The 26,831-nt window shown below is 37.6% G+C and overlaps 1 protein-coding gene and 1 non-coding gene across 4 annotated transcripts in view; one reads left to right on the top strand and one right to left on the bottom strand.

Annotated features, from left to right (window-relative positions):
- Window positions 1–328: 328 nt before the first annotated feature.
- On the top strand, window positions 329–401 carry Trnas-acu (transfer RNA serine (anticodon ACU)). The gene has a single exon. It is a non-coding gene; the product is annotated as a tRNA-Ser (tRNA).
- Window positions 402–720: 319 nt separating this feature from the next.
- Window positions 721–26,831, bottom strand: part of Adk (adenosine kinase) — a 502,187-nt gene continuing 476,076 nt past the window's right edge. For all 3 annotated transcript variants that reach the window (XM_074079212.1, XM_020160795.2, XM_074079213.1), the window contains one exon: window positions 721–1,487. In XM_074079212.1, the coding sequence (XP_073935313.1) occupies window positions 1,363–1,487 (125 nt within the window). In that variant the 3' untranslated portion in view covers window positions 721–1,362. The remainder of the gene's footprint in view (window positions 1,488–26,831) is intronic.

Genomic DNA, 26,831 nt, shown 5'->3' with positions numbered 1-26,831 from the left:
TTATTTTTTGGCGGTACTGAGATTTAAACTCAGGGCCTTGCACTTGCTATGTAGCTGCTCTATCACTTGAGCACTCGAGCCACAAAAAAACAGGTCAGGAAAAGCCTGTAATCCTAGCTACCTAAGAGGTGACGATCAGGAAGACTGCAGTTAGAGGCCAATCAGGGCAAAAAATTAGTGAGACCCCCATCTCAGTCAGTAAAAGCTGGGTGTGGTGGTGCATGCCTGTCCTCCCAGCTATGTGGAAAGTGTAAATTGGATTGTAATCCAGGCCTGCCAGGCATAAAAAGTAAGATCGTATCCGGAAAATAACTAAAGCAAAAAGGGCTGGGGTATGGCTCATGTGGTAGAGCACCTGCCTACTAAGCATGAGGACCTAAGTTCAAACCCTAGTACTGCAAACAACAAAAAATCCCCAAACAAAAATTTCAATAACAAAACAACAAGCAAAGAAAAACAAGAACATAAAAGAGTGGCTTATTGGACTCCTCTATGGTTATTTTTCAATGTATTATGTTTTCTTTCTAAGTCCGTCAATAAATTAGATATTACTTTAGAGGCCAGTACTATATAATAATCTTTCTTCCTTAGTTTTATTTATTTATTTTTTTTCATTTTTCTTTTATTATTCATATGTGCATACAAGGATTGGTTCATTTCTCCCCACTGCCCCCACCCCCTCCCCTTCCTTAGTTTTATTGACCAAAGACAGAAAAAAAATTCCTGTAGGACAAGTTTTTATTTGTATCAAATTACAGAGTACCATAAGTAAACATAAGGTCATCATTGAATATTGTAATGTAACATAAAATTTGGCAAATTATTCAATTTCCAAAGTTTATTATATATGTGAGTACACACTGAGGAGATGATTGGGAGTAATTTGGCAATGATAAATATTTTTGTACCTTATTTGAACACTTTTCATGTGCATATGTGGTATTTATCTATGTGTGTATGCACACACTCCTAAATTATATATATTTATATAAAAAGCTAAAGATTGATGTGTTAGGATTAATTTCTTTAAAAACTCTATTATATTAAATTGCATCTGCATTCAAAGCAGACATGTAAAAAAATTGATCAATTTGCTAAATACACATGAATTTACAAAGTAATTGAAAGTCAAATAAAAATTTTCTATGAAATGTTATATTCCTATTTAATTGACACTTAAGAGGCACTAACAAACTATGGAAATAAACATTTTTTTCAGGTTGTGGAGAGCCTAAAGATTCTCTGAGCATTACTGTAACAGTAGGAAAAGATGGCAGCTAACTTTCTTCTTTACTAACGTGGGACTCTCAGGAAGCAGTCAGGGGTGTCCATTCTTCCAGGCCTGGGTTTTCTGCAGCTCCATCAGTGGAAGTCTGGCTTCTCAGGAAAGGTGCAGCCAGTTCGTCTGATTATGACGCTGGCTGCATAGTGGCCTGCACGGATGCATTCAGTCAGAGGCTTGTCAGAGACCAGCTGAGACAGAAACCCTGGAGCACAGACAAAAGGAAGAACATGAGCATTGCATAGCAGCATCAGAAATATTGTTGGGTCAGACCAGAATATGGTGGCAGCACTTAGTTTTGGCCTTGGCAATCAGTCAAAGCCTCCAAAGGTCAGAGAGGCACCCGCCCCCACCTCGTATTTCTTATAAGCTCAAGTGGGCTTCCTTGACTTGTAGTCAAGTTGGTCTGGTCCTTCTAAGCTTCACTTATCATGCTTTCCTTTCACTTAGAGATTAAAGGTTGTTAGAACTAACGGGCCATGTAGTATTACCAGGGGTCTTTGGTGCTGCTAAGTTATTGTTCCCTTCCCCTTTTCTTTGGGTACCTTTTGCATTGTTCTTATTCCTAATATACTGTTCTTTGGACAAAATTCTTTCATCTGGATATTGCTCCGAGTACAACTTTGAAAGAAGAAATGTTATGAAATACCCTTTTATTCCCAGAAACAGCAGTGAAATAATGTCTATAATCAAGCACTATAGACCAGTTTGACATTAAAATAAATTATAATGAAGTAAATAAAGTATTATATATAAATTATAATAAAGCATTGAAACCTGCTGAGGCCAAGATGTAATAAAAGGAACCAGAATTAATCTTCTTCCCAAAACAACAAAACAAAGACAAAATTGATGAAACAAAGCTTTTCAAATATTGCAACTCAACCAAAGAAGATTCATGATAGAGGGGAACAACTGAGGTAAAATATAAAATGCTCTAGTTTGTTACCTACAGTTACCAGGTCACTATACAAGGAGGGACAATCTGGGCAAATCCCGACAGTCTTACTGAGTTCAGAAGATGGAACTGAGAATATAAACAGGCAAAACTGACAGATTTCTATACAGACTAATGAGAGACTGACAACACATATTACCACTATCAGGAATGACAGAGGTGACGTCACTATATGGTTTACATATATTAAGAGGCTAACTAGGAAATATTAACAACTTAAGCCAAAAGATTTGACAAGTTAGGTGACTAGGACAAATTCCTTAAAAGATACAACTTAATAAAGTTCATTTTGACAACGTGAATAGCCCTCAGTCTATTAAAGATAATTTTTTTTTGTTTGTTTTTTCTTTTTGGTGGTACTGGGGTTTGAACTCAGGGCCTCACACTTGCTTAAAGATAATTTTGTAGTTTAAAACTTCCTGTAAAGAAAGTTTCAGGTCCAGATGGTGTCACTGGTGAGTTCTACCAAACCTTTAGGAAAAATACCAATGTTACACGAACACTTCAGAAAACTGAGGAGGAGCAAATACTTCCCACCTCATCCTCTGAGGCCAGCGTTACTTTGAGATCCAGATTCTAAAGAAAATTACTGATATCTAACTTTCTGAAGAAAATGTTAGCAAATCATATCCAACAATATATTAAAAAAGACAATGAATCATGATAAAAGTAGGGTTTATCTTAGGCAAGCACATTACCACTGACCTACACTCCTAGCCCTGGGTTTATTTTAGGAATCCAAGCTTTGTTTAACATTTAATTATCAATATAATTTATCAGATTAAGAAAACTGTATAAAATCATTTTAAGAGATGTAGAGAAATCATTTGACAAAATCCACCTTCTATTCATAATAAAAACTTTTATAAAATAGGAATTGAAGGGAATATTCTCAACCTGATAAAGGGTACTTAGGAAACTTACTGCTAATGTCATTCTTTTTAAAATTTTTTTTGTGGTACTGGGTTTTGAACTTAGGGCTTACACCTTGAGTCACTCCAACAGCCCTTTTTTGTGATGAGGTTTTTCGAGATAAGGTCTCATGAACTATTTGCCTGGGCTGGCTTTGAACCTCGATCCTCCTGCTCTCTGTCTCTCTGTCTCCTGAGTAGCTAGGATTACAGGCATGAGCCATTGGCACCTGGCACTAAAGACATTCTTAGTGGTGAATGATAGAATATTTTACTTTCCCCTGAAGATTAAGAATACAGCAAGAATGTCTGAGCTCTCTTATACACACTCTCTTTTTTTTTTTTGTGGCAGTACTGGGATTTGAACTCAGAGCCTCACACCTGCTAGGCAGGCACTCTCTTACCACTTGAGCCACTTCACCAACCCTTTTTTGTGATGGGTTTTTTTCAAGATAGGATCTCATGAACTATTTGCTCAGGGCTGACTTCAAACCATGATCCTCCTGATCTCTGCCTCCTAAATAGATAGGATTACATGCATGAGCCACTGGTGCCAGGTTCCCTCTCTTTCTTTCTCTTCCTCCTTCCCTCTGTCTCTTGGAGATGGGGTCTCACTACCAGCTTAGGCTGGTATTAAAATTGTGATCTTCCTGCCTCAGTCTCACAAGTGCCTGGTGTGAGTATTTGCTCCTAAACACTATACTTGAGACTCTAGAGAGTGCAATAAGGCATCAAGATGGAAAAAGAAGTTCCAGGCTAGCTTGGGCTGCATGGTAAGACTCTGTCTCAACAAAACAAAACAAAACAAAGATGGAAAAGAACAAAAATGATCACTATTTGCAGATGGCATGATTGTCTATGCCTGTGATTCTCAACAGTGAGCAAATTTTGATCCTTAGGGGACGTCTGGCTGTGTCTGTAGGTTTTTTAGTTGTCACAACCAGGCTGGGAGGTGTTACATCTATCTAGTAGGAAGAGGCCAAGAAGGCACTAAACATCCTTCAGTGTTAAGAAAGCCAAGAGTGAGAAATTCTAGTCTATTTTGAAATCCTATGAAATCTAGAAAACTTACTAGAAGTACTGAGTTTAGTAAAGTTGCAGAATAAATGACCATATAGAGAAATCAACTGAATAGCTACACTGCTACTGGTAAGATATGTGTGTGTATATACAACAGTTACATGCCATGAGTGAACAACTAAAAATAAGTATTAAAGTATAATTTATCCACAGAATCAAACATGTGAAATACCTAGGAATAGATCTGACACATCACGCAAGATGTGCACACTGAAAATGACAAAACAATGCAAAGAGAAATAAAAGAAACATGGAGAAATGGAGAGATACTAATGCTCATAGGTCAGAAGAGTCAATATTCTTCTCAGCTCTGCAGAAACTTTTATTGATAATACAATATGATAATAAAAATTACAGCAGACTTTTCTTACAGGAATTGAAAAGCTGCTTCTAAAAGTTTTATGAAAATGGAAAGCCAAAACATAACTTTGAAAAAGAACAGAGTCAGAGGACTTACACTATCTGTTTTCAAAACTTATCACAGAACTACAATAATCATGACACTATGGTGATGGACAAATCAATCAATGGAATTGCACAGAGCCCAGAAATAAATCTACTTCTGTAAGATCACCTGATTTGACAAAAGTGCCAAAGCAATTTGACAGAGAAAGGATTACATTAGAACTTGAGTCCATACGTGAACAGATCCTGCTTCAACCTTTACCTCCTATCAGCTACAAAAATTCACTTGTAAAGAATCACAAGCTTAATGTAAGAGATAAAACTATGACATTCTGAGAAGAAAACTGGAAAATCCTAGTGATCTTGGGTTTGCTGAAGATCACTTAGTAAGATGTAAGTAAAAAGTACAAGGAGTCTGTCACTGAGCTATACATATCCTCAGGCCAAAAGTACAAACTTTTAGAGAAGACAAAAATTTGGACTTCATCAAAATTAAATGCTGAATCCCACCTACTTAGGAGGTAGCAATAAGAGGATGGCAGTTTGAGAACAGCCCAAGCAAGACGCTATTTCAAAAAAAACAAGTTGAGGAAGGTGGCACATACCTGTAATCCCAGGTACTTGGGAGGGAGAGGTAGGAGGACTTTGGTTCAAGACCAGCTCATGGAAAAGTAAGAGAGACCCTATCTCAAAAACAAGTGGGGCGTACTGATGCTCATGGTAATCCTTCCAGGTGGAGGTAGGAGGATCTTGGTCCAAGGCAAGCCTGGGCAAAAGTGGCAGGCCTGTCTGAAAAACAAACTAAAAGCAAAAGGAATAGGGGCGTGGTTTAGGTGGTAGAGCTCTAGTCTAGCAAACTTGAGGCCTTCAGTTCAATCCCCAGTACTGCCCAAAATAAATAAACAAACAACAAAACACTCTGCACCTTAATAACAACAAATAACTCAATAAAAATGGGCAAAAGTGTCTTGGTTTTAACAACCAAGAGAACCAGATGCCAAGTTAGCATATAATACTCAATATCACTGTTCACTAAAGAAGTGAAAATAAAAATTGCAATTAGATATCACTGTAGGCCTTTTTCTTTTTTTTTTTATTGGTTACTCTTTTGTTTTGGCAAAGCATATCCTCTCATAGCTTTTTGAGAAATGGTACACTAGGGGAAATTGGGATCTTCCATGTTCAAAAATGTCTATATTCTGAGATTCCAAGATGGTGGCTAGAGGGAGGAAGCAGAAAGCATGCTTCCTAAAGTAAAATCTTGGAGAGGTGCTGGAGATAAACATTACAAGAAAAACCACCAAGAAGAGGCAAAACTTTGACTCCTCCATGCCTCCAGCCCACGCATAGCAACTGCACTCCACATTAAACAGAGAAATCAGGAAGGCTCCCGCGCCGCCGCCAGACGCAGACCACAAGGTGAGCTAAGCGACATGCGGTACTCCCACAGAAAACCCTGGGCCAGATCAGCATAGCCCCCTGGACAGACCAACCCCCACTCAGGGAAAAAGAAAAAAAAAAACTGAATAATAAACAATAACAATAAAAAAGACACATAGCAAAGAGGGCGGGGCGCCCTGAGTGCCGAAGAGAGGGGGAGGGGAAATCCATCGCAACAAGCTGGCTGGAGAAGGCAGGAGTGGCCGCACATGCGCAGCAACCAGGAGTGAGAAAGCTTGTAAAAGTGGCAGTGGGAGGAAAACTCCACAGGAGAGCGGGGGAAGGCCCACTTCCCACGTGAACTGTAAATAAACACGCTGGCCTGAAAAAGCTGGTGCAGTGTCACCTCCCCCACTGTGCTGGGAAAGGGGAAAGCTTGCAGCAGTGGCGGTAGCGCCCAGAACTCTGAGTAAACAAAGCCTGTGGGGCCAGGTGAGTGTTAAGCTCACTCCTGAGATCTGCATAAATAAAGCCTCCAGCAACAGCAGGCTGACAGCAGTGGGGAGGTGAGCTGCAGCCTCAGATAGCCATTCACAGAACTGTCTCCAGACTCTTTTTGAACTTGGGAGACTTTATGGTGTTTTTTTTTTGTATTTTTTCCCCTTTGATGACACAACGACTACTTCTGAGACACCATCTCCAGGACTTAAAATTATTAAGACTGAAACTTTATTGCATTTGAACTTGGAGATTTTTTTTTAATTTCTTTTTTTACTCAATCCTCTCTGTCTCTCTAATGCCTGTTCAGCTTATTGTTGATTAGTATACTATCTCTCCCTGTTTATATCTTTGAAACTTTTCTGTTTGTTTTGTTTTTTTTACCTGTTTATTTGTTTTCCCTCCTTCTTTAACTTCTTTGCTTTCCCTCTCCTCTCACCCTTCCATTCTAAATATCACCATTGTTATTATTACATGCTAGAAAATACCTAATTGCACACAGAACAGGGACAATAACAACACCAAGGGCAATGACATAAAGGCAGAAAAAACAGGGAAACCAGTTTCCCCACAGCAAAAAATTAGTACAGGAACCAGAGGGAAATGAAGAAAACAGATACTCAGATCCAGATTCAAAAGGAAGATAAACTATGCCAAAGAACCCAATGAAGTCCACAAGAATAATCTAAAAGAAGAAATCCTACAGGTAATCAATGAGAATTTTATAGAGATGATACTGGATAGGGTCAACCAAAATGTACAGGAGATACTCAAGAAATTCCAAGACAACAAAAATAGAGAATTTGAAAAAGCACAAGAAAAAGTAAAAGAAACCATAGAAGCACTGTATAAACACCAAAGTGAAACAAAGAACATGATTAATAAAAGAGATAAATGAAGTCAGGACGAAAACAGACAACATTAAAGAGGAAATGACACAGGACATGAAAACCTCAGAAAAAAGAACGAAACAGAAATGCAAAACAAAATGGAAGACCAATACAGCAGAATAGAACAAACAGAAGACAGAATCTCAGAACTCAAAGATGAAATGGTAATTAAAGGAAAAAACTGAAGAACTATTAGTTAAATAACTCAAGACCTGTGAAAAGAAAATGCAAGAACTCACCGACTCCATCAAAGACCAAACCTGAGAATCATGGGCACTGAAGAAGGAGAAGAGGTACAAGCAAAGGGAATGCGTAATATATTCAACAAAATAATGACAGAAAATTTCCCAAATCTAGAGAAATCTATTCCCATACAGATGCAAGAGGCCTCCAGAACAAGAAAAAGACCCCACGGCAAATTATCATTAAAACAACAAATACAGAGACCGGAGAAAGAATACTGAAGGCTTTAAGAGAGAAAAACCAAATAACATACAAAGGTAAACCCAAAAAATCACAGCAGACGTCTCAACAGAAACATTAAAAGCAAGAAGAGCGTGGGGTGAGATCTTCCAGGCACTGAATGAAAATACGTTCATCCCCAGGATACTCTACCCAGCAAAGCTATCATTCAAAATAGATGGAGCAATAAAAGTCTTCCATGATAAGCAGAAACTAAAACAGTATGTGATCACAAAGCCACCACTACAAAAGATTCTTCAAGGGATTCTGCACACAGAAAGTGAAACCCAACATAACCATGAAAGGGCAGTCAGCACCAAACTACAGGAAAAGAAAAAGCAAGGAAGTACAGAGTAAACTTAGGTACACACAATCAAACCTTCAAACAACTAAGACAACTAAATGACAGGAATCACCACATACCTATCGGTACTAACACTTAATGTTAATGGACTGAATTCCCCCATCAAAAGGCACTGTTTGACGAAATGGATGAAAAAGGAAGATCCAACAATTTGTTGCTTACACAACACCCATCTCACTGACAGAAATAAGCATATGCTTAGGATGAAAGGCTGGAAGAAGATTTACCAGGCCGATGGCCCCTGAAAACAGGCAGGAGTAGCAATACTTATCTCTGACAAAGCAGACTTCAAACCTACATTGATCAAACGAGATAAAGAAGGACATTGCATACTAATAAAAGGGGAAATAGACCAAAAGGAAATAATAATCATCAATCTGTATGCACCCAATGTCAACGCACCCAATTTCATCAAACATACCCCGAAAGACCTAAAAGCATATATTAACTCCAACATAGTGGTTGTGGGAGACTTTAACACCCCATTATCATCAATAGATAGGTCATCCAAACAAAAAAATCATAAAGAAATCCTAGATCTAAAATATACAATAGATCAAATGGACCTACTTGATGTCTACAGAACATTTCATCCAACTTCTACACAATATACATTCTTCTCAGCAGCCCATGGAACCTTCTCCAAAATAGATCATATCCTAGGGCACAAAGCCAGCCTCAGCAAATATAAGAAAATAGAAATTATACCGTGCATTCTATCTGATCACAATGCAATAAAACTGGAACTCAACAACAAAAGTAAAGACAAAAAACATACAAATAGCTGGAAACTGAATAACTCATTGCTTAATGAACAGCGGGTCACTGATGAAATAAAAGAGGAAATTAAAAACTTCCGGGAAGACAACGAAAATGAAAACACAACCACCTGGAACCTATGGGACACAGCAAAGGCAGTCCTGAGAGGAAAGTTTATAGCCATGAGTGCATATATTAAAAAGACTGAAAGATCCCAAATCAATGACCTAATAATACATCTCAAACTCCTAGAGAAACAAGGACAAGCAAATCCCAAAACAAATAGGAGAGAAATAATAAAAAATAAGAGTTGAAATCAATGAAATAGAAACCAAAAAAACCATACAAAGAATTAGTGTAACAAAAAGTTGGTTCTTTGAAAAAATAAACAAGATCGACACACCCCTGGCAAACCTGAATAAAATGAGGAGAGAAAAAAACCCAAATTAGTAGAATCAGGAATGCAAAAGGGGAGATAACAACAAACACCATGGAAGTCCAGGAAATCATCAGATACTGCTTCGAGAACCTATATTCAAATAAATTCGAAAATCTTAAGAAATGGACAGATTTCTAGATACATATGATCATCCAAAACTGACCCAAGAGGATATTAATCACCTGAATGGATCTATAACACAAAATGAGAAGCAGTAATCAAGAGTCTCCCCAAAAAGAAAAGTCCAGGACCTGATGGAACTTCTGCTGAATTCTATCAGACCTTTAAAGAAGAACTGATACCAACCCTCCTTAAACTGTTCCACGAAATAGAAAGGGAAGGAAAACTGCCAAACACATTTTATGAAGCCAGTATTACACTTACCCCAAAACCAGGCAAAGACACCTCCAAAAAGAACTATAGGCTAATCTCCTTAATGAACACTGATGTAATCCTCAATAAAATGGCAAACCGAATTCAACAACACATCAAAAAGATCATTCACCACGACCAAGTAGGCTTCATCCCAGGAATGCAGGGGTGGTTCAAAATATGAAAATCAATACACGTAATAAACCACATTAACAGAAGCAAAGACAAAAACCACTGATCATTTCAATAGATGCAGAAAAAGCCTTTGATAAGATCCAACATCATTTCATGATAAAAGCTCTAAGAAAACTAGGAATAGAAGGAAAGTACCTCAACATTATAAAAGCTATATATGACAAACCTACAGCCAGCATTATACTTAACGGAGAAAAACTGAAACCATTCCCTCTAAAATCAGGAACCAGACAAGGATGCCCACTATCTCCACTCCTATTCAACATAGTACTGGAATTCCTAGCCAGAGCAATTAGGCAAGAAGAAGGAATAAAAGGAATACAAATAGGTAAAGAAACTGTCAAAATATCCCTATTTGCAGATGACATGATCCTATACCTTAAAGACCCAAAAAACTCTACTCAAAAGCTCCTAGATACCATCAACAGCTATAGCAAGGTAGCAGGATATAAAATCAACATAGAAAAATCATTAGCATTTCTATACACTAATAATGAACAAACTGAGAAATAATATATAAAAACAATTCCATTTATAATAGCCTCAAAAAAATCAAATACCTAGGTGTAAACCTAACAAAGGATGTGAACGACCTCTACAAGGAAAACTATACACTTCTGAAGAAAGAGATTGAGGAAGACTATAGGAAGTGGAGAGACCTCCCATGCTCATGGATTGGTAGAATCAACATAGTAAAAATGTCTATACTCCCAAAAGTAATCTACATGTTTAATGCAATTCCCATCAAAATTCCAATGACATTCATTAAAGAGACTGAAAAATCGACCGTTAAATTTATATGGAAACACAAGAGGCCACGAATAGCCAAGGCAATACTCAGTCAAAAGAACAATGCTGGAGGTATCACGATACCCGACTTCAAACTATATTACAAAGCAATAACAATAAAAACAGCATGGTACTGGCACAAAAACAGACCAGTGGAACAGAATAGAGGACCCGGATATGAAGCCACACAACTATAACCAACTTGTCTTTGACAAAGGAGCTAAAAATATACGATGGAGAAAAGACAGCCTCTTCAATAAAAACTGCTGGGAAAACTGGTTAGCAGTCTGCAAAAAACTGAAACTAGATCCATGATATCATCCTATACCAAGATTAACTCAAAATGGATCAAGGATCTTAATATCAGACCCCAAACTCTAAAGTTGGTAAAGGAAAGTGTAGGAAATACTCTGGAAATTAATAGGTATAGGCAAGAACTTTCTCAATGGAACCCCAGCAGCACAGCAACAAAGATATAGCATAGATAAATGGGACTTCATAAAACTAAAAAGCTTCTGCTCAACAAAAGAAATGGTCTCTAAACTGAAGAGAACACCCACAGAGTGGGAGAAAATATATGCCAGCTACACATCAGACAGACGACTGATAACCAGAATATATAGGGAACTTAAAAAACTAAATTCTCCCAAAACTAATGAACCAATAAAGAAATGGGCAAGTGAACTAAACAGAACTTTTGCAAAAGAAGAAATTCAGATGGCCAAAAAACCACATGAAAAAATGCTCACCATCTCTAGCAATAAAGGAAATGCAAATTAAAACCACACTAAGATTCCACCTCACCCCTGTTAGAATAGCCATCATTAGCAACACCACCAACAGCAGGTGTTGGCGAGGATGCGGGGGGAAAAAGGAACCCTCTTACACTCTTGGTGGGAATGTAAACTAGGAACAACCACTCTGGAAAAAAATTTGGAGGCTACTTAAAAAGCTAGACATTGATCTACCAGCAATACCACTCTTGGGGATATACCCAAAAGACTGTGACACAGGTTACTCCAGAGGCACCTGCACACCCGTGTTTATTGCAGCACTATTCACAATAGCCAAGTTATGGAAACAGCCAAGATGCCCCACCACTGACGAATGGATCAAGAAAACGTGGTGTCTATACACAGTGGAATTTTATGCAGCCATGAAGAAGAACGAAATGTTATCATTCGCTGGTAAATGGATGGAATTGGAGAACACCATTCTGAGTGAGGTTAGCCTGGCCCAAAAGACCAAAAATCGTATGTTCTCCCTCATATGCAGACATTAGATCGAGGGCAAACACAACAAAGGGATTGGACTTTGATCACATGATAAAAGCGAAAGCACACAAGGGAGGTATGAGGATAGGTTAAGACACCTAAAAAACTAGCTAGCATTTGTTGCCCTTAACGCAGAGAAACTAAAGCAGATACTTTAAAGCAACTGAGGCCAATAGGAAAAGGGGACCAGGAACTAGAGAAACGGTTAGTTCGAGAGGAATTGACTTGGAGGGTAACACACATGCACAGGAAATCAATGCGAGTCAACTCCCTGTATGGTTGTCCTTATCTCAACTAGCAAAGGCCCTTGGTCCTTCCTATTACTGCTTTTGCTCTCTCTTCAACAAAATTAGGGATGGGGCAGGGTAGTTTCTGCCAGGTAGCGAGGGGGTAAGGGTGGAGAGGGAGGGGGCGGGGGGGGGGGTAAGGGAGGGGAATGGGAGAAGGGGGAGAAATGACCCAAACATTGTATGCAGATATGAATAAAATAAAAATTAAAAAAAAAAGATATCACTGTATACCCACTAGAATGGGTAAAATTAAATAGACTGACCATACCAAATATTGGCAAGGTTATGGATCAGTTGGAACTCTCACACACTGATTGTGGAATGTAAAATGGTAAGACCACTTCCCAGTTATTTTCTTTCTAGGCATTTGGCCGAGGTGTCATTTACTTTGCATACACCTACAGAAGACTTGTACATGAATATTCACTGCAGCTTTACTTGCATAGCTCCAAACTGGAAACAATTCAAATGGATGAAGACCAAGTGGGAAGGCAGAACTGCAGATGTATGGGAGTAGATATGTATTGTACACTTTAAAATGTACAGTCTATTTTATTTCAATTATAATGCAATAAACTGTAAAAAAAAAAAAGTGCAGTTACAAATAAGACAGGTCAAAAACAGAAAAATCTGGGCTACTTTCCAGAGGAGAAACTTGAGCTGATGCAGCAGTGTTCAAAAGCCTGGAAGAGCAGATGATAATGAGGAACTGCTGGGTGCAGACTGAAGGCCTTCCCTGAGCTCTGGGTGGCCCTAGGGTGGGGGAGGTGACTGGAGAAGCTGTGTTAGAGACCTGTGGAAAGCATCACTAGAAAGTTACGTTCTTCCACTTTTACTATTCTGACTACACAGGCCTTTCCTAGTCAGATTTGGGGAATGGTCTAGATTTGATAAAATAAGCATAACCAGTTAAAGGATAAAGATAATTTGGTTAACAGAATGATGTATTCTGAAGACATTTGCTTATGCTGAACTCATTCTCCCAAGAGGTTTAACAAGAGTATTTTTATCACTGAGTTTTCAGGTAAGAGTTAAATGTCAATATTAACTTTGCCAAACTGTGAGTCTGAAATGCTCAGCCCACAAAGTGAATGGATCAGATGCCAAATTCAGAGTCAGGTCTGGTTACAATGGAAACATGTCCATTACAAGTCTTATAAGCAACATCTGTTTTCCTCATTCCTCCTGCTATGATCTTTGTGAGAAGAAGAAAAGCTTATGTTTATGGAATGTTTTTGTGAAGCACCCTCTTTGTGAGAAAGGAGCTGGCTGATGAATGAAGTGAAGGACTCTGAAGAGTCATTTGCTGTGACAAGTGGGAAACCTGAATGCTGAAAAAGCTAAGACCTTTGCCCCAGGGGAATATCAGCTTTTCCATAATCTATTTTTAAAAACCAACTAAGATGTACTACAGGTATAACACAATCAATTATAAGTGGAACCTTCAAAAAGTAGTCGATGTGAATCTTAAAAGTTGTATAAAGTTGCTTAAATAAAAATTAAATAAATTTAAAAGAATCATAGGGAATCCTTTTATAAGATGAATGAAAAAACATTGCCAAGATACTTTTTACTTTGCAAGATCTATATAACATAAATTTTATTATTTTAACAAATTTTTTTTTTTTTGGTGGTACTGGGGCTTGAACTCAGGGACTTCACCTTGAGCCACTCTGCCAGCCCTTTTTTGCGAAGGGTTTTTCAAGATAGGGTCTCATGAACTACTACTACTTACCTGGGCTGGCTTTTATCCGAGATCCTCCTGATCTCTGCCTCCTGAGTAGCTAGGATTACAGGCATGAGCTACTGGCTCTGGGCATATTTTAACAGTTTTTGAATGTGTAATTCAATGGTACATTTGTAATGTTGTACAACTATCATTTCTGCCCATTTTTACTATTTCGTAACTATTACAACATTTCACAGAAACTCTGAACCCATTAAACAATAACTTCCAGGGGCTGGAAGCACAGCTCAGTGGTAAAGTGCTTGCATTAGTATGTGCGAGGTCCTGGGGTTCCACCCCTAGCACTACAGAAGAAAATTAAAATAAAAAATCCTTTGTCTGGGCGTGGTGTTACACATCTGTAATCCACTTGAGAGGCTGAAGGAGGAGGATTACGAGTTTGAGGTCAGCCTGGGCTACACAGTGGGACCCTTCCTCAAAACAAACAAACCTAAAACCCAAACACTCCCCATTCCTCTTTACCTCAGTCACTGGTAACTGTTACTCTGAATTCATAGTTTTTAGGCCGCTCAAGTGAGATCATGTAGGATGGTACTTGTCCTTTCATGTCTGCTTTATTTCATGTAACATGATGTTTCCAAACGCAATTTTAAGTTTATGTTTCCAACATTAGGTTGTTTAAAATGTATTTACAATTTTTAAATTTGGAATTTCAGATTCAGACCAATGTTACAGGAGGGAAAATGGTATGAGCACCAGTGTGGCCTTCACTCAGATGTGTTCATTGTTAACATCCTGCTCCATTTGTGTGCTTTTTTCCCTTACACAAGTTTTTTCCTCAAAACTATTTGAAAGGAAGTTGCATTTAAATCTTTTTCTCTCTAGATTCTTCAGGGTTCTTTTCTGAGAAAAAGGATATTTTCTTACATAGCCATAGTTCATTTATCAGCTTCAGTAAGCTATTTATCCATATTCTAATTTTGCTAACTACCCAGTAATGTCCTGTATTAAAATTGCCCCTACAGGATAGAATCTTTTCTAGGATTTAACTCATGTCTTTTTAGTCTTCTTTACTTTTTTTGTTTGTTTTTGAGACAGGGTCTTACTATGTAGCCCAGGCTGGCCTTGAAGTTGAGATCCTCCTGCCTGTCTCCTAAGTGCTAGGATTACAGTAATGTGTCACCACACCCAGCTTTTATCTTCTTCCATATGGATCATTTCTTCAGTCTTTTTTGACTTTTGTGATAGGACATTTTCGAAGAACAGTTACCTCCTGCCCCATTTAATAAGGTAATTCTTCATGATTAAATTCAGATTGTACATCCTCTGCTAGAGTATTACATAACTTATTCTGCATCCTTTTTAGGGTATGACATTTAGAGACACCTCATGTCCATCTGCTGTTCTCTGGTGACATTAATTTTGATCACCTGATCAAGATGCTGTCCTATTTCTCCATTGCATAGTAAATATTTTTTCCTTTGCATCTAATAAGCAGTCTGTGGATATACGCTTTAAGGCTATGCAAATATCCTGCTCTACATCAGTAGTCCCCATCCTTGGGGCTGGAGAAGTAGTTAAGTGTAGAAATCACGCCAAGTGAAAGCCCTTGGGTTTAATCTCTCTCTCTCTCTCTCTCTCTCTCTCTCTCTCTCTCTCTCTCTCTCTCTCACACACACACACACAGAGCATCCTTGTTCCACCTCCAGATTTAGTATTCATTCATGTTTTCCAATCAACGTAACTCATGCTAAGATGATTTTCCAATTTCAGCATATCTTTCACATATACCAGCTAGCCTTTGGCATTCTACTGTAAGCAAGACTACATTATTTTTAATGTGTTTATTATAAATGAAGACATACAGCTTATTTTTTTTTAACAATGATTTATAATTCCTTACAGCACTTGAGTACACATAATGTCCCAGTTTTTTGGCTGGTGGGGTGGCTCAAGTGGTGGGGCACTTGCTTAGCAAGTGCAAGGCACTGAGTTCAAACCCCAGTACTATTTAAAAAGAAAAAAAGTCCCAGGTTTTGCTAACGGGAGGCCCTTCAGGCTGGTTTCTCTGTCCCTGATCTGCCTTTACTGTATTTCTGAGCTCTTCCTTAATTTCTGGTGTAATGTTCTGGGCTTAGCTATGCCCTGGAATCAGGATATCTGGATCCTTTTGGATGGAATGGTACTAGAGACTAAGAGGAAAGGAAGAAACAAATTTGTTAATATTTTCAGCTAAAAGGTTTGTATACAGAAAATTCCCAAAGCACCTGTGAATTGTGCTAAGAGTTTAGAAAGATTGCTGGATACAAGAGAAATACACAAGTTCATCATTCATGTTTACATATAGCAGCAGCATTTAAAAGTGTAATTTGGCAAAAGATACAAAAGCAAAACAAATTATGGTAACCTCTAATGAAGAAAATTATAAGACTTCATTGGAAGGCATTACAAACGACCTAAATGGGGAGAGATGCCAGGTTCTCAGATAAGACAATGTAGGAAACAGACTCAAGTGCAGTCTCAACAACATTTTGGGGAATCTGAAAAGCTGACTTTAAAATTCATGGGAAAAACCACCAAAGGATAAAGAACAGGCAGGTACTCCTACTGAGAGGAACAAGATGTGAGACACTTGCTTCACTAGCGTCAAGTGTGTAACAGTACAAATCTGTAATAGTAAATACAGCGCTTATTTGCATATATTCAGATAAATAGTGCAAAGGCAAAGAAATGAGCCCCCAAATAGATCAATGCAAATGTCGAAACTTGAGATACAACAGAGTTCACATTGCAAATACCTGGGGAAAGAAAGGTTTATTAGAAACAGTGTTTAATGCCTATAATCCCAGCATTGGGGAGGTAGGAGGTTGTGAGTAGGAGGTTGTGAGTTTGAGGCCAGCCTGAGCTACACAACAAGACCCCTTTGACAGGAAGAAAAAGATCAACTAAGTTTGTTTTCTGGATAATAATAAAGGATTAGTATCCAGAATATAGAAAAGAAACTATAAACTGAGAAAAAGATAAACCCAACAGAAAAATAGGCAAGCATCTTGAACAGGCCATTTCATCAAGAGGAAATACAAGAGTTCGGTTTCATTGGTAGTTGGGGAAAATGCAAATTAAAACAATAATGTGATCTTACAAATCCACTGGATAAACAAAAATGAAAAAAAAAATGTCAGTACTGGGATTTAAACTCAGGGCTCCATGTTCAAGAGGCAGGCGCTTGACCTCTTGAGCCATTCCCCCAGCCTTTTTTGCTCTTGATATTTTGGAGATAGGCTCTTGTTTTTTGCCCAGGCCAGTGTGGACTGCAGTCCTCCTATTTAGGCTTCCTGTACTACCATGTGGAACTTTTCCCATTGAGATGGGTCTTATGACCTTTTTGGCCTGAGCTGGTCTGGAACCTCAATCTTCCCGATTTCAACCTCCCAAGTAGCTAGCTAGGATTACAGCAGGTCTGGGCTATCAGAACCTGGCTGCAAAATTTTATAAATCTGACAAAGACAATTCATGAGGAGAATGATTTGTTATCTTTATAGAACTGGTAAGAATTTAAGGTGGTACAGTGAATTGAAAAAACGATTTGACATTACCTAGCAGGCTAAGCAATTTTTACAACTGAGTATATATTCTAGAGAAATTTTTCTAATACTACAACGTATGTATTAGAATGTTAACACTGTTAACAATTTTGCATTGTTAATAATGCAAAATGCAAGAAGCAACTGAAGTGTCTATCAGCCACAAACTGGATTAACTGAAATTAACACTGAAAGAGAATAAATGACAGTTGTATGCACTAACATGGATGAGTTCTCACACTGTTTAGGAATCTATAAACATGTGGTATATTTCAAAGAAAAGTAAACAGAAATTAAGAAATAGTTACTCTGGTGCAGGAAGGCATAATAAAGTTGGGCTTCCCGGGGCTTCAAAGGCACTAGTAAGTGTTCTCTTTTTCACCTTGAGGACAGACTGCTCATTTCATTATTATTTATATTTCCACATTCTATATTTATAAAAAAGTAAATAAAAAACTAGGAAATAACTACATTGGACATTTCTCTATATATTCTTGGAGGCTTCTCTACCAGATATTTGAGTGTATAACACACACACACACACATCTCTATATATCTGTACATGTACATATTCCTCTAGGCTTTTCTCATACATACATATATATACATATATGTACATACATATACACACATATACACATATACATACATGTGTGTATATATAATATGAATGATACTACAGATATTGATTGGACTCTGCTTTACTTACTTAGTAATATATTATCTAAATAATGTAGCAGCATTTTTCACTGAAAAAATTAGCAAAGATAAAAATATATAGTATACTACATTATCAAAAATAAGTGAGCATTCATATACACTAGAGTGCAAATCAGCAACCTTTTTGAGGGGCACTTTGGCAATATTTCTCAAAAAAAATTTTTGTTTCTTTTTTGGCTGTAATGGGATTTGAACTCAGGGATTCATACTTGCCAGGCCTGTGCTGTACCACTTGAACCACACTCCAAGTCCTAGCAGCTCTCAAAATTTTAAGTGTGTGCTCAGTAATTCCACTTTTAAAAATCACATGTATACATGCACACATTGGAAGGCATGCATCAGAAGACATTTATTGTGGCATTGCCTGGAATACAAAAGACCAGTTTCATATTCTTACTATTATTTAACATATAGCCCATAAAAAATATCTGATTTCCCAGTAATGTCCCCTATACTTTTTTGCAGAATCTAATCTAGGATCACAGGTTGTTTTGTCATATGTCTTTCGTCTCCTTTAAAAAGTTCCCAATTCATCAGTATTTCTAAATTTTTTCTTTTTTTGGTAGGACTGTGACTTTGAAATCAGGGCTTCATGCTTGTAAAGGAGGCACTCTACCAATTTAGCCATACCTCCAGTCCATTTTGCTGTGGTTATTTTGGAGATGGAGGGTCTCACAAACTATTTGCCTGGGCTGGCTTCAAACCACAATCCTCCTGATCTCAGCCTCCCAAATAGCTAGAATTACAGACATGAGCTACCGGCACCCAGCAAGACATAGGTATTTTCAAATAGTCCAGGTAGTTTGTTTTGCAGAGTGTCGCTCTGTTTGGGTTTGTCTGATGTTTCCTCATGTTTAGATTCAGCTCTAATATTTTTGGTGGGAAGTGATGCTGTGTTCTCAGGGAGTCTCACTGGGGTATTTGTTGTTGCTTTGTTCTACCCTTGGTGATGTCCAAGTGATGTCCGATCACTTGATAAGGTAATAGCTGCCACATTTCTCCTTATATATGATTATGTGAAACAAAACAATTGAACAACTTCAATAGTAGAACAGTTAAATCCATCAATGAAAAGTTATATGATTATGTGAAACAAAACAATTGAACAACTTCAATAGTAGAACAGTTAAATCCATCAATGAAATAACATAAAGCTGTTACCCAGAATGAGGTAGATGAGTATGTGTTGCTAAAAAACATTATCCAAGATATGGGTAAATGAAAAACCAGAAGCATAGAAAGTAAGCAGAGGACATTCTCATTCCCTGAAAAACCGGAATATGTATGTCTACACAAAGTTGTACAGGTAGGATATTTCTGGATGGGTTAAACAATGTAGCAACCAGAGAGAACTGGGGCAGAGCAATATTTACTACACATCTTTTTTTTACATTTTCTGTAACTTACAGATATTCTGAAATAAAAAGTTTATTAGGAATATTTCCCATATCTATAAATAATCTTAAAAAGTATGTTTTTAAATGTAGAAATGGTATCATTTATTCAATACTATTACTGGATATTTGGGTTGTTGCAATGTTTTTACTACTGTACACTGACAAATACTCTTATGGCACTAATCAGTGTGCATATACCTCATTTCCTTAAAATAAATTTCTTAAGGGTAATTTAAAAATTTAAGGCTTTATGTCCATCTCACCAACTTCTTTCAGAAAGACTACGCTATTATTGTCTCTCTCAATAGCTTCTTGCTATTAATTACTTTTTTCTTTGGTAATTTGAAAGGTGAAAGGCATAATCTTGTTTTAACTTACAGCACCTTTTTTTTTTTTTTTTTTGAGGCAGGGTCCCACTATGTAGCCTAGGCTGGGCTCAAAATTAGTCTTCCTGTCTCAGCCACCCAAGTGCTGAGATTATAGGTGTGCACCACCATACCTGGCTTAGCTTAGTTATTTGTTAATTGGAGAGGCTGAATACTTTTTTATTCATATGATTATTGGCCATTTGTATTTCTTCATTTTACGAACTCTCTGATGTCTACTTTAACCCATTTTTCCACTGAGATACATACTTCAGTATTGGAATTTGAACTCAGGGCCTCATGCTTGCTAGGCAGGCACTCTACTACTTGAGCCACTCCATCAGCCCTGTTTTCAAACTTTATTTTGAAATGATTTTGGATTTATAGAAGAGTTACAAAAATAGTACAGAATGTACTTGCTGGTTTTAAATCCTGACTTTACTAAAATGATATTTGTGTTTTCCTTCTGTTTTTAATCTTTTGTGAAATCCATGCAATACATTTTAGAAACATGTTTATTCAAAATAGCAAGAATAATAAAAAATCCAATAAACGTAATTTAAAAAATAACATGGGGGACATTTAACTCTGTACAAAAATAGTTATTAAGAGCAACTCGCTCAAGAGTTTCAGCTAAATGATATTATATTTAACAGTTTCCACTCATGTCTTTGGAGCTCATTAATAATTATAGCACTTGGGACACAGCTTTTCACAGAGTAAATCAGTGTAAGTATTAGTATAAGTACAATGAAATTGTTCACTCTTTTTAGAAGACTCCTCAAGGATATAAATATCTTCACCATTTTCTGTATTTTACTCTTAGGTTTAAGGAAATATAGGCAGTTTCAGAGAAGACAATTTAGAAAGTTTCTGAAGGGACCTTAGCATAATTTTATCTTTCCCAAATAATCTTCTACAGAAACTATATGCCATATAAATCAGTATACATTTTTTCAAAATAGAAATTCAAGGACCAATGTTTTCCTCAGAGGGACTTCTGGGAGATCTTATCATGCAATATCAATAAAAACAAATATCTGGGTAGAAACCAGGAGGTTATGGGCCACAGGACACAAGCTTTAGAAACTTGGGATATTGGACTGATGAAGTTGGAAGACTCAGGCTACACATACAAAAATGTGTTAGTAGATGTTAGTAAAATAAGATGGGTGAAAGAAAGATATTTCTACTTAGGCCTTGTTTTTTTTAATTCAATAGTTTATTTTTTTGAGCAGTTGTAGTTTTACCTAAAAAAGTATTGGAGAGTTCTCATATGTCCCCTCATTCCCAGCTATCCCCTATTATTAATAGCTTACATTAGTGTGGTACATTTATTACGATGGATAAGCCAATACTGATAATATTACTAACTAATGTGTATACATTTACATTTACTCTTTGTGTTGTATATTCTGTGAGATTTGACAAATGTGTACATGACCTATTTTCCACCACTAAATATCATATAGAAGCTGGACGCTGGTGGCTCACACCTGTAATCCTAACTACTCAAGAGGCAGATATCAGGAGGATTGAAGTTCTAAGCCAACCTCAGCAAATAGTTTGCAAGACTGTATTGAAAATACCCAACACAAAAAGGGCTGGTGGAGGGACTCAAGTGGTAGCAAGCATGAGGCTCTGAGTTCAAATCTCAGTGCTGCCAAAAAAAAAATCATACAGAACCATTTCATTGCCCTAAGAATCTTCAGTACTCTGCCAGCCTTCCCGCCCTCCTTCCATTTTCATTCCCAGCTTCAGTCCAGCCTGGACTTGAATTTGTGATCCTCCTGCCTCTATCTCCCAGTGGCAGGATTCATAGGCATGCTCTACAATGCCAGGATAAACAATTTTTCTTTTTAGTGATACTGGGGTTTGAACTCAGGGCCTTGTACTCCACCACCCCCATCCATAACTTAATTTTTTACTATCTCCTTTTCCAGAATGTCATATGGTTAGAATCAAATAGTAGTGAGTGGTAAGGGAGGGGGTGGGGGCAGGGGGGAGAAATGAACCAAGCCTTGTATGCACATATGAATAAGAAAAGAAAAAGGAAAAAAAAAAAGAATCATATAGTATGCAGCCTTTCAGACTGGCTTCTTTCATGTAAAAATAGGCTAAGATATGATTTTTTGTGGTTGGATAATTTCTTTTTATTGACTTAATCATACTTCATTGTCTGGATGTATCACAGTTTCCTTCTCCATTCAGCTCTTGAAGAACATTTTGGTTGCTTCCAAATTTCTCAATTATGAATAAAACTACTATAAACATTTGTGCTATTGAAGAACATTTTGGTCGCTTCCAAATTTCTCAATTATGAATAAAACTAAACATTTGTGCACAGGTTTTAGTGTAGACTTAAGTTTGCAAATCATTTAAGAAACCAAGAAGTACAATTGCTGGATCATATGGTAAGCATATGTTTAGTTTGTAAGAAACCAACAGACTGTCTTCCAAAGTAGCTGCACCATTTTGCATTTTCACCAGCACTGAATCAGAGCTCGTGGTGCTGCACATCCTTGCCAGAGAAGCCACATATACAAACTCAAGATGTCAGTAAGACATGACAAGAGAGGTTTTCCCATTAACAATGGAACAATGGCATATACTTATAATCCTAACACTTGGGAAGGTGAGGCAGGACTGGAGTTTGAAGTTTGGGCAATAAAGTGAGAACTTGTCTCAAAAAACCAAACCAAACCAAGCCAATGCCCCCAATAAACAGAAACCCCCAAACTTAATATTTACTTAAAAAGAAAACCCTTCCAAAACAAAATGGACTGCTTAAGTAACAGAGCTTGCTCAGTTTCTTTCTTTTACTGTACGCTTGCTGTCTTCAGAAAGCTGCACCGTTCACCTTACACTGATGGTATTCTCTACAGCTTAGTCCCAGGCCTTGAAGATTGGGTGCAATGACCTAACGAATCATTTGCTTTCCTGACTGCTATAAGGCTATGATTTCTCTACTGCCTCCGTCTCTTGCCTCACTCCAGCTATTCATTTAAGCTATCAATGTTCTTTACACATGAGTAATATCAAACTTCACACTGTACAATAGTGACAAGTTAATTACACAGTAATTAAGAGCTAATGCAAGAGTAGTAACACAAGTTATCAAGTAATTACCTTTGTTCTTAAAGGCATTACCATGTAATTAAAGCAAACCTGATATAATATTTTAGTGAGCAAAGTACTGAACTCTTATTTTTCCAGCTTTCCTTTTCAGAAAAAAAATTGATTCTGAGTCATTTTGGGGTCAACTTAATTTTCAAATCTTTGCTTATTTTCCATCTTCTTTAGGTATCTGCCCTTTAATGATGATTTGTATGGTCTCTTAAGCTGCTCTGCTTAAACGTCTTTACTTTTATACCAATAGTCACCAGAAATATGCTGTCACATAGCACATGAAGTAGTTAACTCAAAGGCTCTATTCTTTTTAAAGACTGTATTTTCATACCTATAGATGCTTTAAGAGAGGGAATTAGATCTAAATTAAAACTAATTTGAATTCTCAATTTACCAGTCTCAGGCCACTACCACTTCTACAGTTGGTTTTTATCATAAGAAGCAAATTCAAAGAAAAAAATCCTCTGGGCTTAGTGGTGCATGTCTATAATCTCAGCACTCAGGAGTTGGAAGTAGAAGGATCTTGAGTTTGAGGACAGCCTGGGCTACATAGTGAGACTGTCTCAAAAACCAATAAAGAATGTAAAAATCTGACTATATCAAAAGTGGCATGATTCGTTCAATTAATCAACAGCTGTTGAATGTCTAGGTACTGGGCTAGATAACCAAAAAATTTAAAGATACATAGTGTTTGTCCTTGAGGATTTTATGCTTTAGGAGAAAAAGCCATCCATATACATACTTTAAAAAAATGCCATAGTAACTCAGTTTGAAGACATCAAGAAATTCTTCCTGAAGAAGGTGACATGAAAGGGGCCTTGAATGAGTGTTGTTTTGCAGAAATGGACATTATAAGCAAAAGAGAAAGCAGGTTATGTGTCAAAACAAAGCACATTTTGGAACAGAGTAAATGTCAGTTGTGTGGAGACATAGTAACATAGACAAGATGTCAAGGATCTTCAATGACAAGGAATGGATTTTATACTGTAATCAGTAGAAAGCCAGCCCAAGACTTTGAGCAGGGGATGCATATTGAGCCTTTGAACACTGTTTTTGGGCAGGTAATACTAGCAGAAGTGGGGAGTATAAAGTTACTAAGAAAAGGATTGTTGACAGAGAGATCCAGTAGGAGTCTACTGCAGTATTCTAAAAATGGTTCTCAAAGTGTGGTGCTTGGACTGGCAGCTTAAGCATAACGTGAACCCCTTCCACAGGTACTGGGAGTTCTAGATATGCACCTGAATTGTGCATATTAAAAGCCAGAAAGAAGACCAGTATAGCTAAAGCATATAGACAAAGGTAAGAGCAGCAGGAAAGAAAGATTCAGGTATAGCAGATCATGCAGAGCCTTTTAGACCACTGGAGGAGCTGAGAACTGTAGTAATCAGGGGAATGAAGCAACTTAACTTCTTCCTAAAGTCATTATTTTGGCTACTTTGAGGGAGTCAGCTGAGATGTTCTGCACATGGAAATCAACCTTAACTAATTGAACTAAGGGTGGGTATCTGACCTAAGGAAAAACAACTTACGATTCTTCCAAGTTCTACTTAAAGCAGTGCACAAAAAGTGAATTATGGAAACTAAAAATGTTCTCTTTCAGGAGCCAAAATGGAAAGCAAAAACAGGCCAGGAAACTCATGGTGAGGCTGGAAGAAGCAGACATGCAAGAGAGCTAAGTAACAATATCCAGTGAAGCCTGGAGTGAAGACCATGAATATCTGCTGCTGAGGTCTCTAGAGATAACTGGGATCTAAAGTTACCATATGGCTCTACCTCAGTGAAAACTTGTCCAGTTTTGGCTCTTGTATGAGATTTCATTGGGATTATTCTTGTAATAGACAGCATTAGTGAATTCTTACCATGGATCAGACATTGTGCTTTATAAACATTACTTTATTTAACTTTCCCAAATGAGGTAGCTACTCATTATCTTCTTCTTTTTATTTATTTATTTATTTTTTGTGGTACTGGGGCTTGAACTCAGGGCCTACACCTTGAGTCACTCCACCAGCCCTTTTTTGTGATGGGATTTTTCGAGATAGGGTCTCTTGAACTATTTGCCTGGGCTGGCTTCGAACCTTGATTCTCCTGATCTCTGCCTACTGAGTAGCTAGGATTATAGGCGTGAGCCTCTGGCACCTGGCACATTATCTTCATTTTTATAGGTGAGAAAACTGAGGCCTAGACATGTTTAATCATTTGTCAATTGTCCTTGTCTTAGTTTGTTTCTAATGCTGTAACTGAACAATCAAGATTAGACTGTTGATGGTACAGGAAAGAGTAGGAAATACTCTGGAACTAATAGGTATAGGCAAGCACTTTCTCAATGGAACCCCAGCAGCTCAGCAACTAAGAGTAGCACAGATAAATGGGACTACATAAAACTAAAAAGCTTCTGCTCAACAAAAGAAAAGGTCTTTAAACTGAAGAGACCACCCATAGAGTGGGAGAAAATATTTGCCAACTATACATCAGACAAAGGACTGATAACCAGAATATATAGTGAACTCAAAAAACTAAATTCTTCCAAAATTAATGAACCAATAAAGAAATGGGCAAGTGAACTAAACAGAACTTTCGCAAAAGAAGAAATTCAAATGGTCAAAAAACATGAAAAAATGCTCACCATCTCTAGCAATAAAGGAAATGCAAATTAAAACCACACTAAGATTCCACCTCACCTCTGTTAGAATAGCCATCATTAGCAACACCACCAACAGCAGGTGTTGGCGAGGATGTGGAGGAAAAGGAACCCTTTTACACTGCTGGTGGGAGTGCAAACTAGTACAATCACTCTGGAAAAAAATTTGGAGGCTTCTTAAATCTAAATCTAAACATAGATTTACCATATGATCCAGCAATACCACTCTTGGGGATATACCCAAAAGAATGTGACTCAGGTTACTCCAGAGCCACCTGCACACCCATGTTTATTGCAGCACTGTTCATAATAGCCAAGTTATGGAAACAGCCAAGATGCCCTACTACTGACGAATGGATCAAGAAAATGTGGTATCTACTATACACAATGGAATTCTATGCAGCCATGAAGAAGAACGAAATGTTATCATTCACTGGTAAATGGATGGAATTGGAGAACACCATTCTGAGTGAGGTTAGCCTGGCCCAAAAGACCAAAAATCGTATGTTCTCCCTCATATGCGGACATTAGATCAAGGGCAAACACAACAAGGGGATTAAACTTTGATCACATGATAAAAGTGAGAGCACACAAGGGAGGTGTGAGGATAGGTAAGACACCTAAAAAATTAGCTAGCATTTGTTGCCCTCAATGCAGAGAAACTAAAGCAGATACCTTAAAAGCAACTGAGGTCAACAGGAGAAGGGGACCAGGAACTGAGAAAAGGTTAGATCAAAAAGAATTAACCTAGAAGGTAACACACATGCACAGGAAATTAATGTGAGTCACCTCCCTGTATAGCTATCCTTATCTCAACTAGCAAAAACCCTTGTTCCTTCCTATTATTGCTTATACTCTCCTTCAACAAAATTAGAGATAAGGGCAAAATAGTTTCTGCCGGGTATCGAGGGGGTGAGGGGGAGAGGGAAAGGGTGGAGTGGGTGGTAAGGGAGGGGGTGG

Source organism: Castor canadensis, chromosome 7 (genome assembly GCF_047511655.1).
Source record: "Castor canadensis chromosome 7, mCasCan1.hap1v2, whole genome shotgun sequence".
Classification (NCBI taxonomy): domain Eukaryota; kingdom Metazoa; phylum Chordata; class Mammalia; order Rodentia; family Castoridae; genus Castor; species Castor canadensis.
This window is presented reverse-complemented; position numbering and strand designations above follow the sequence as displayed.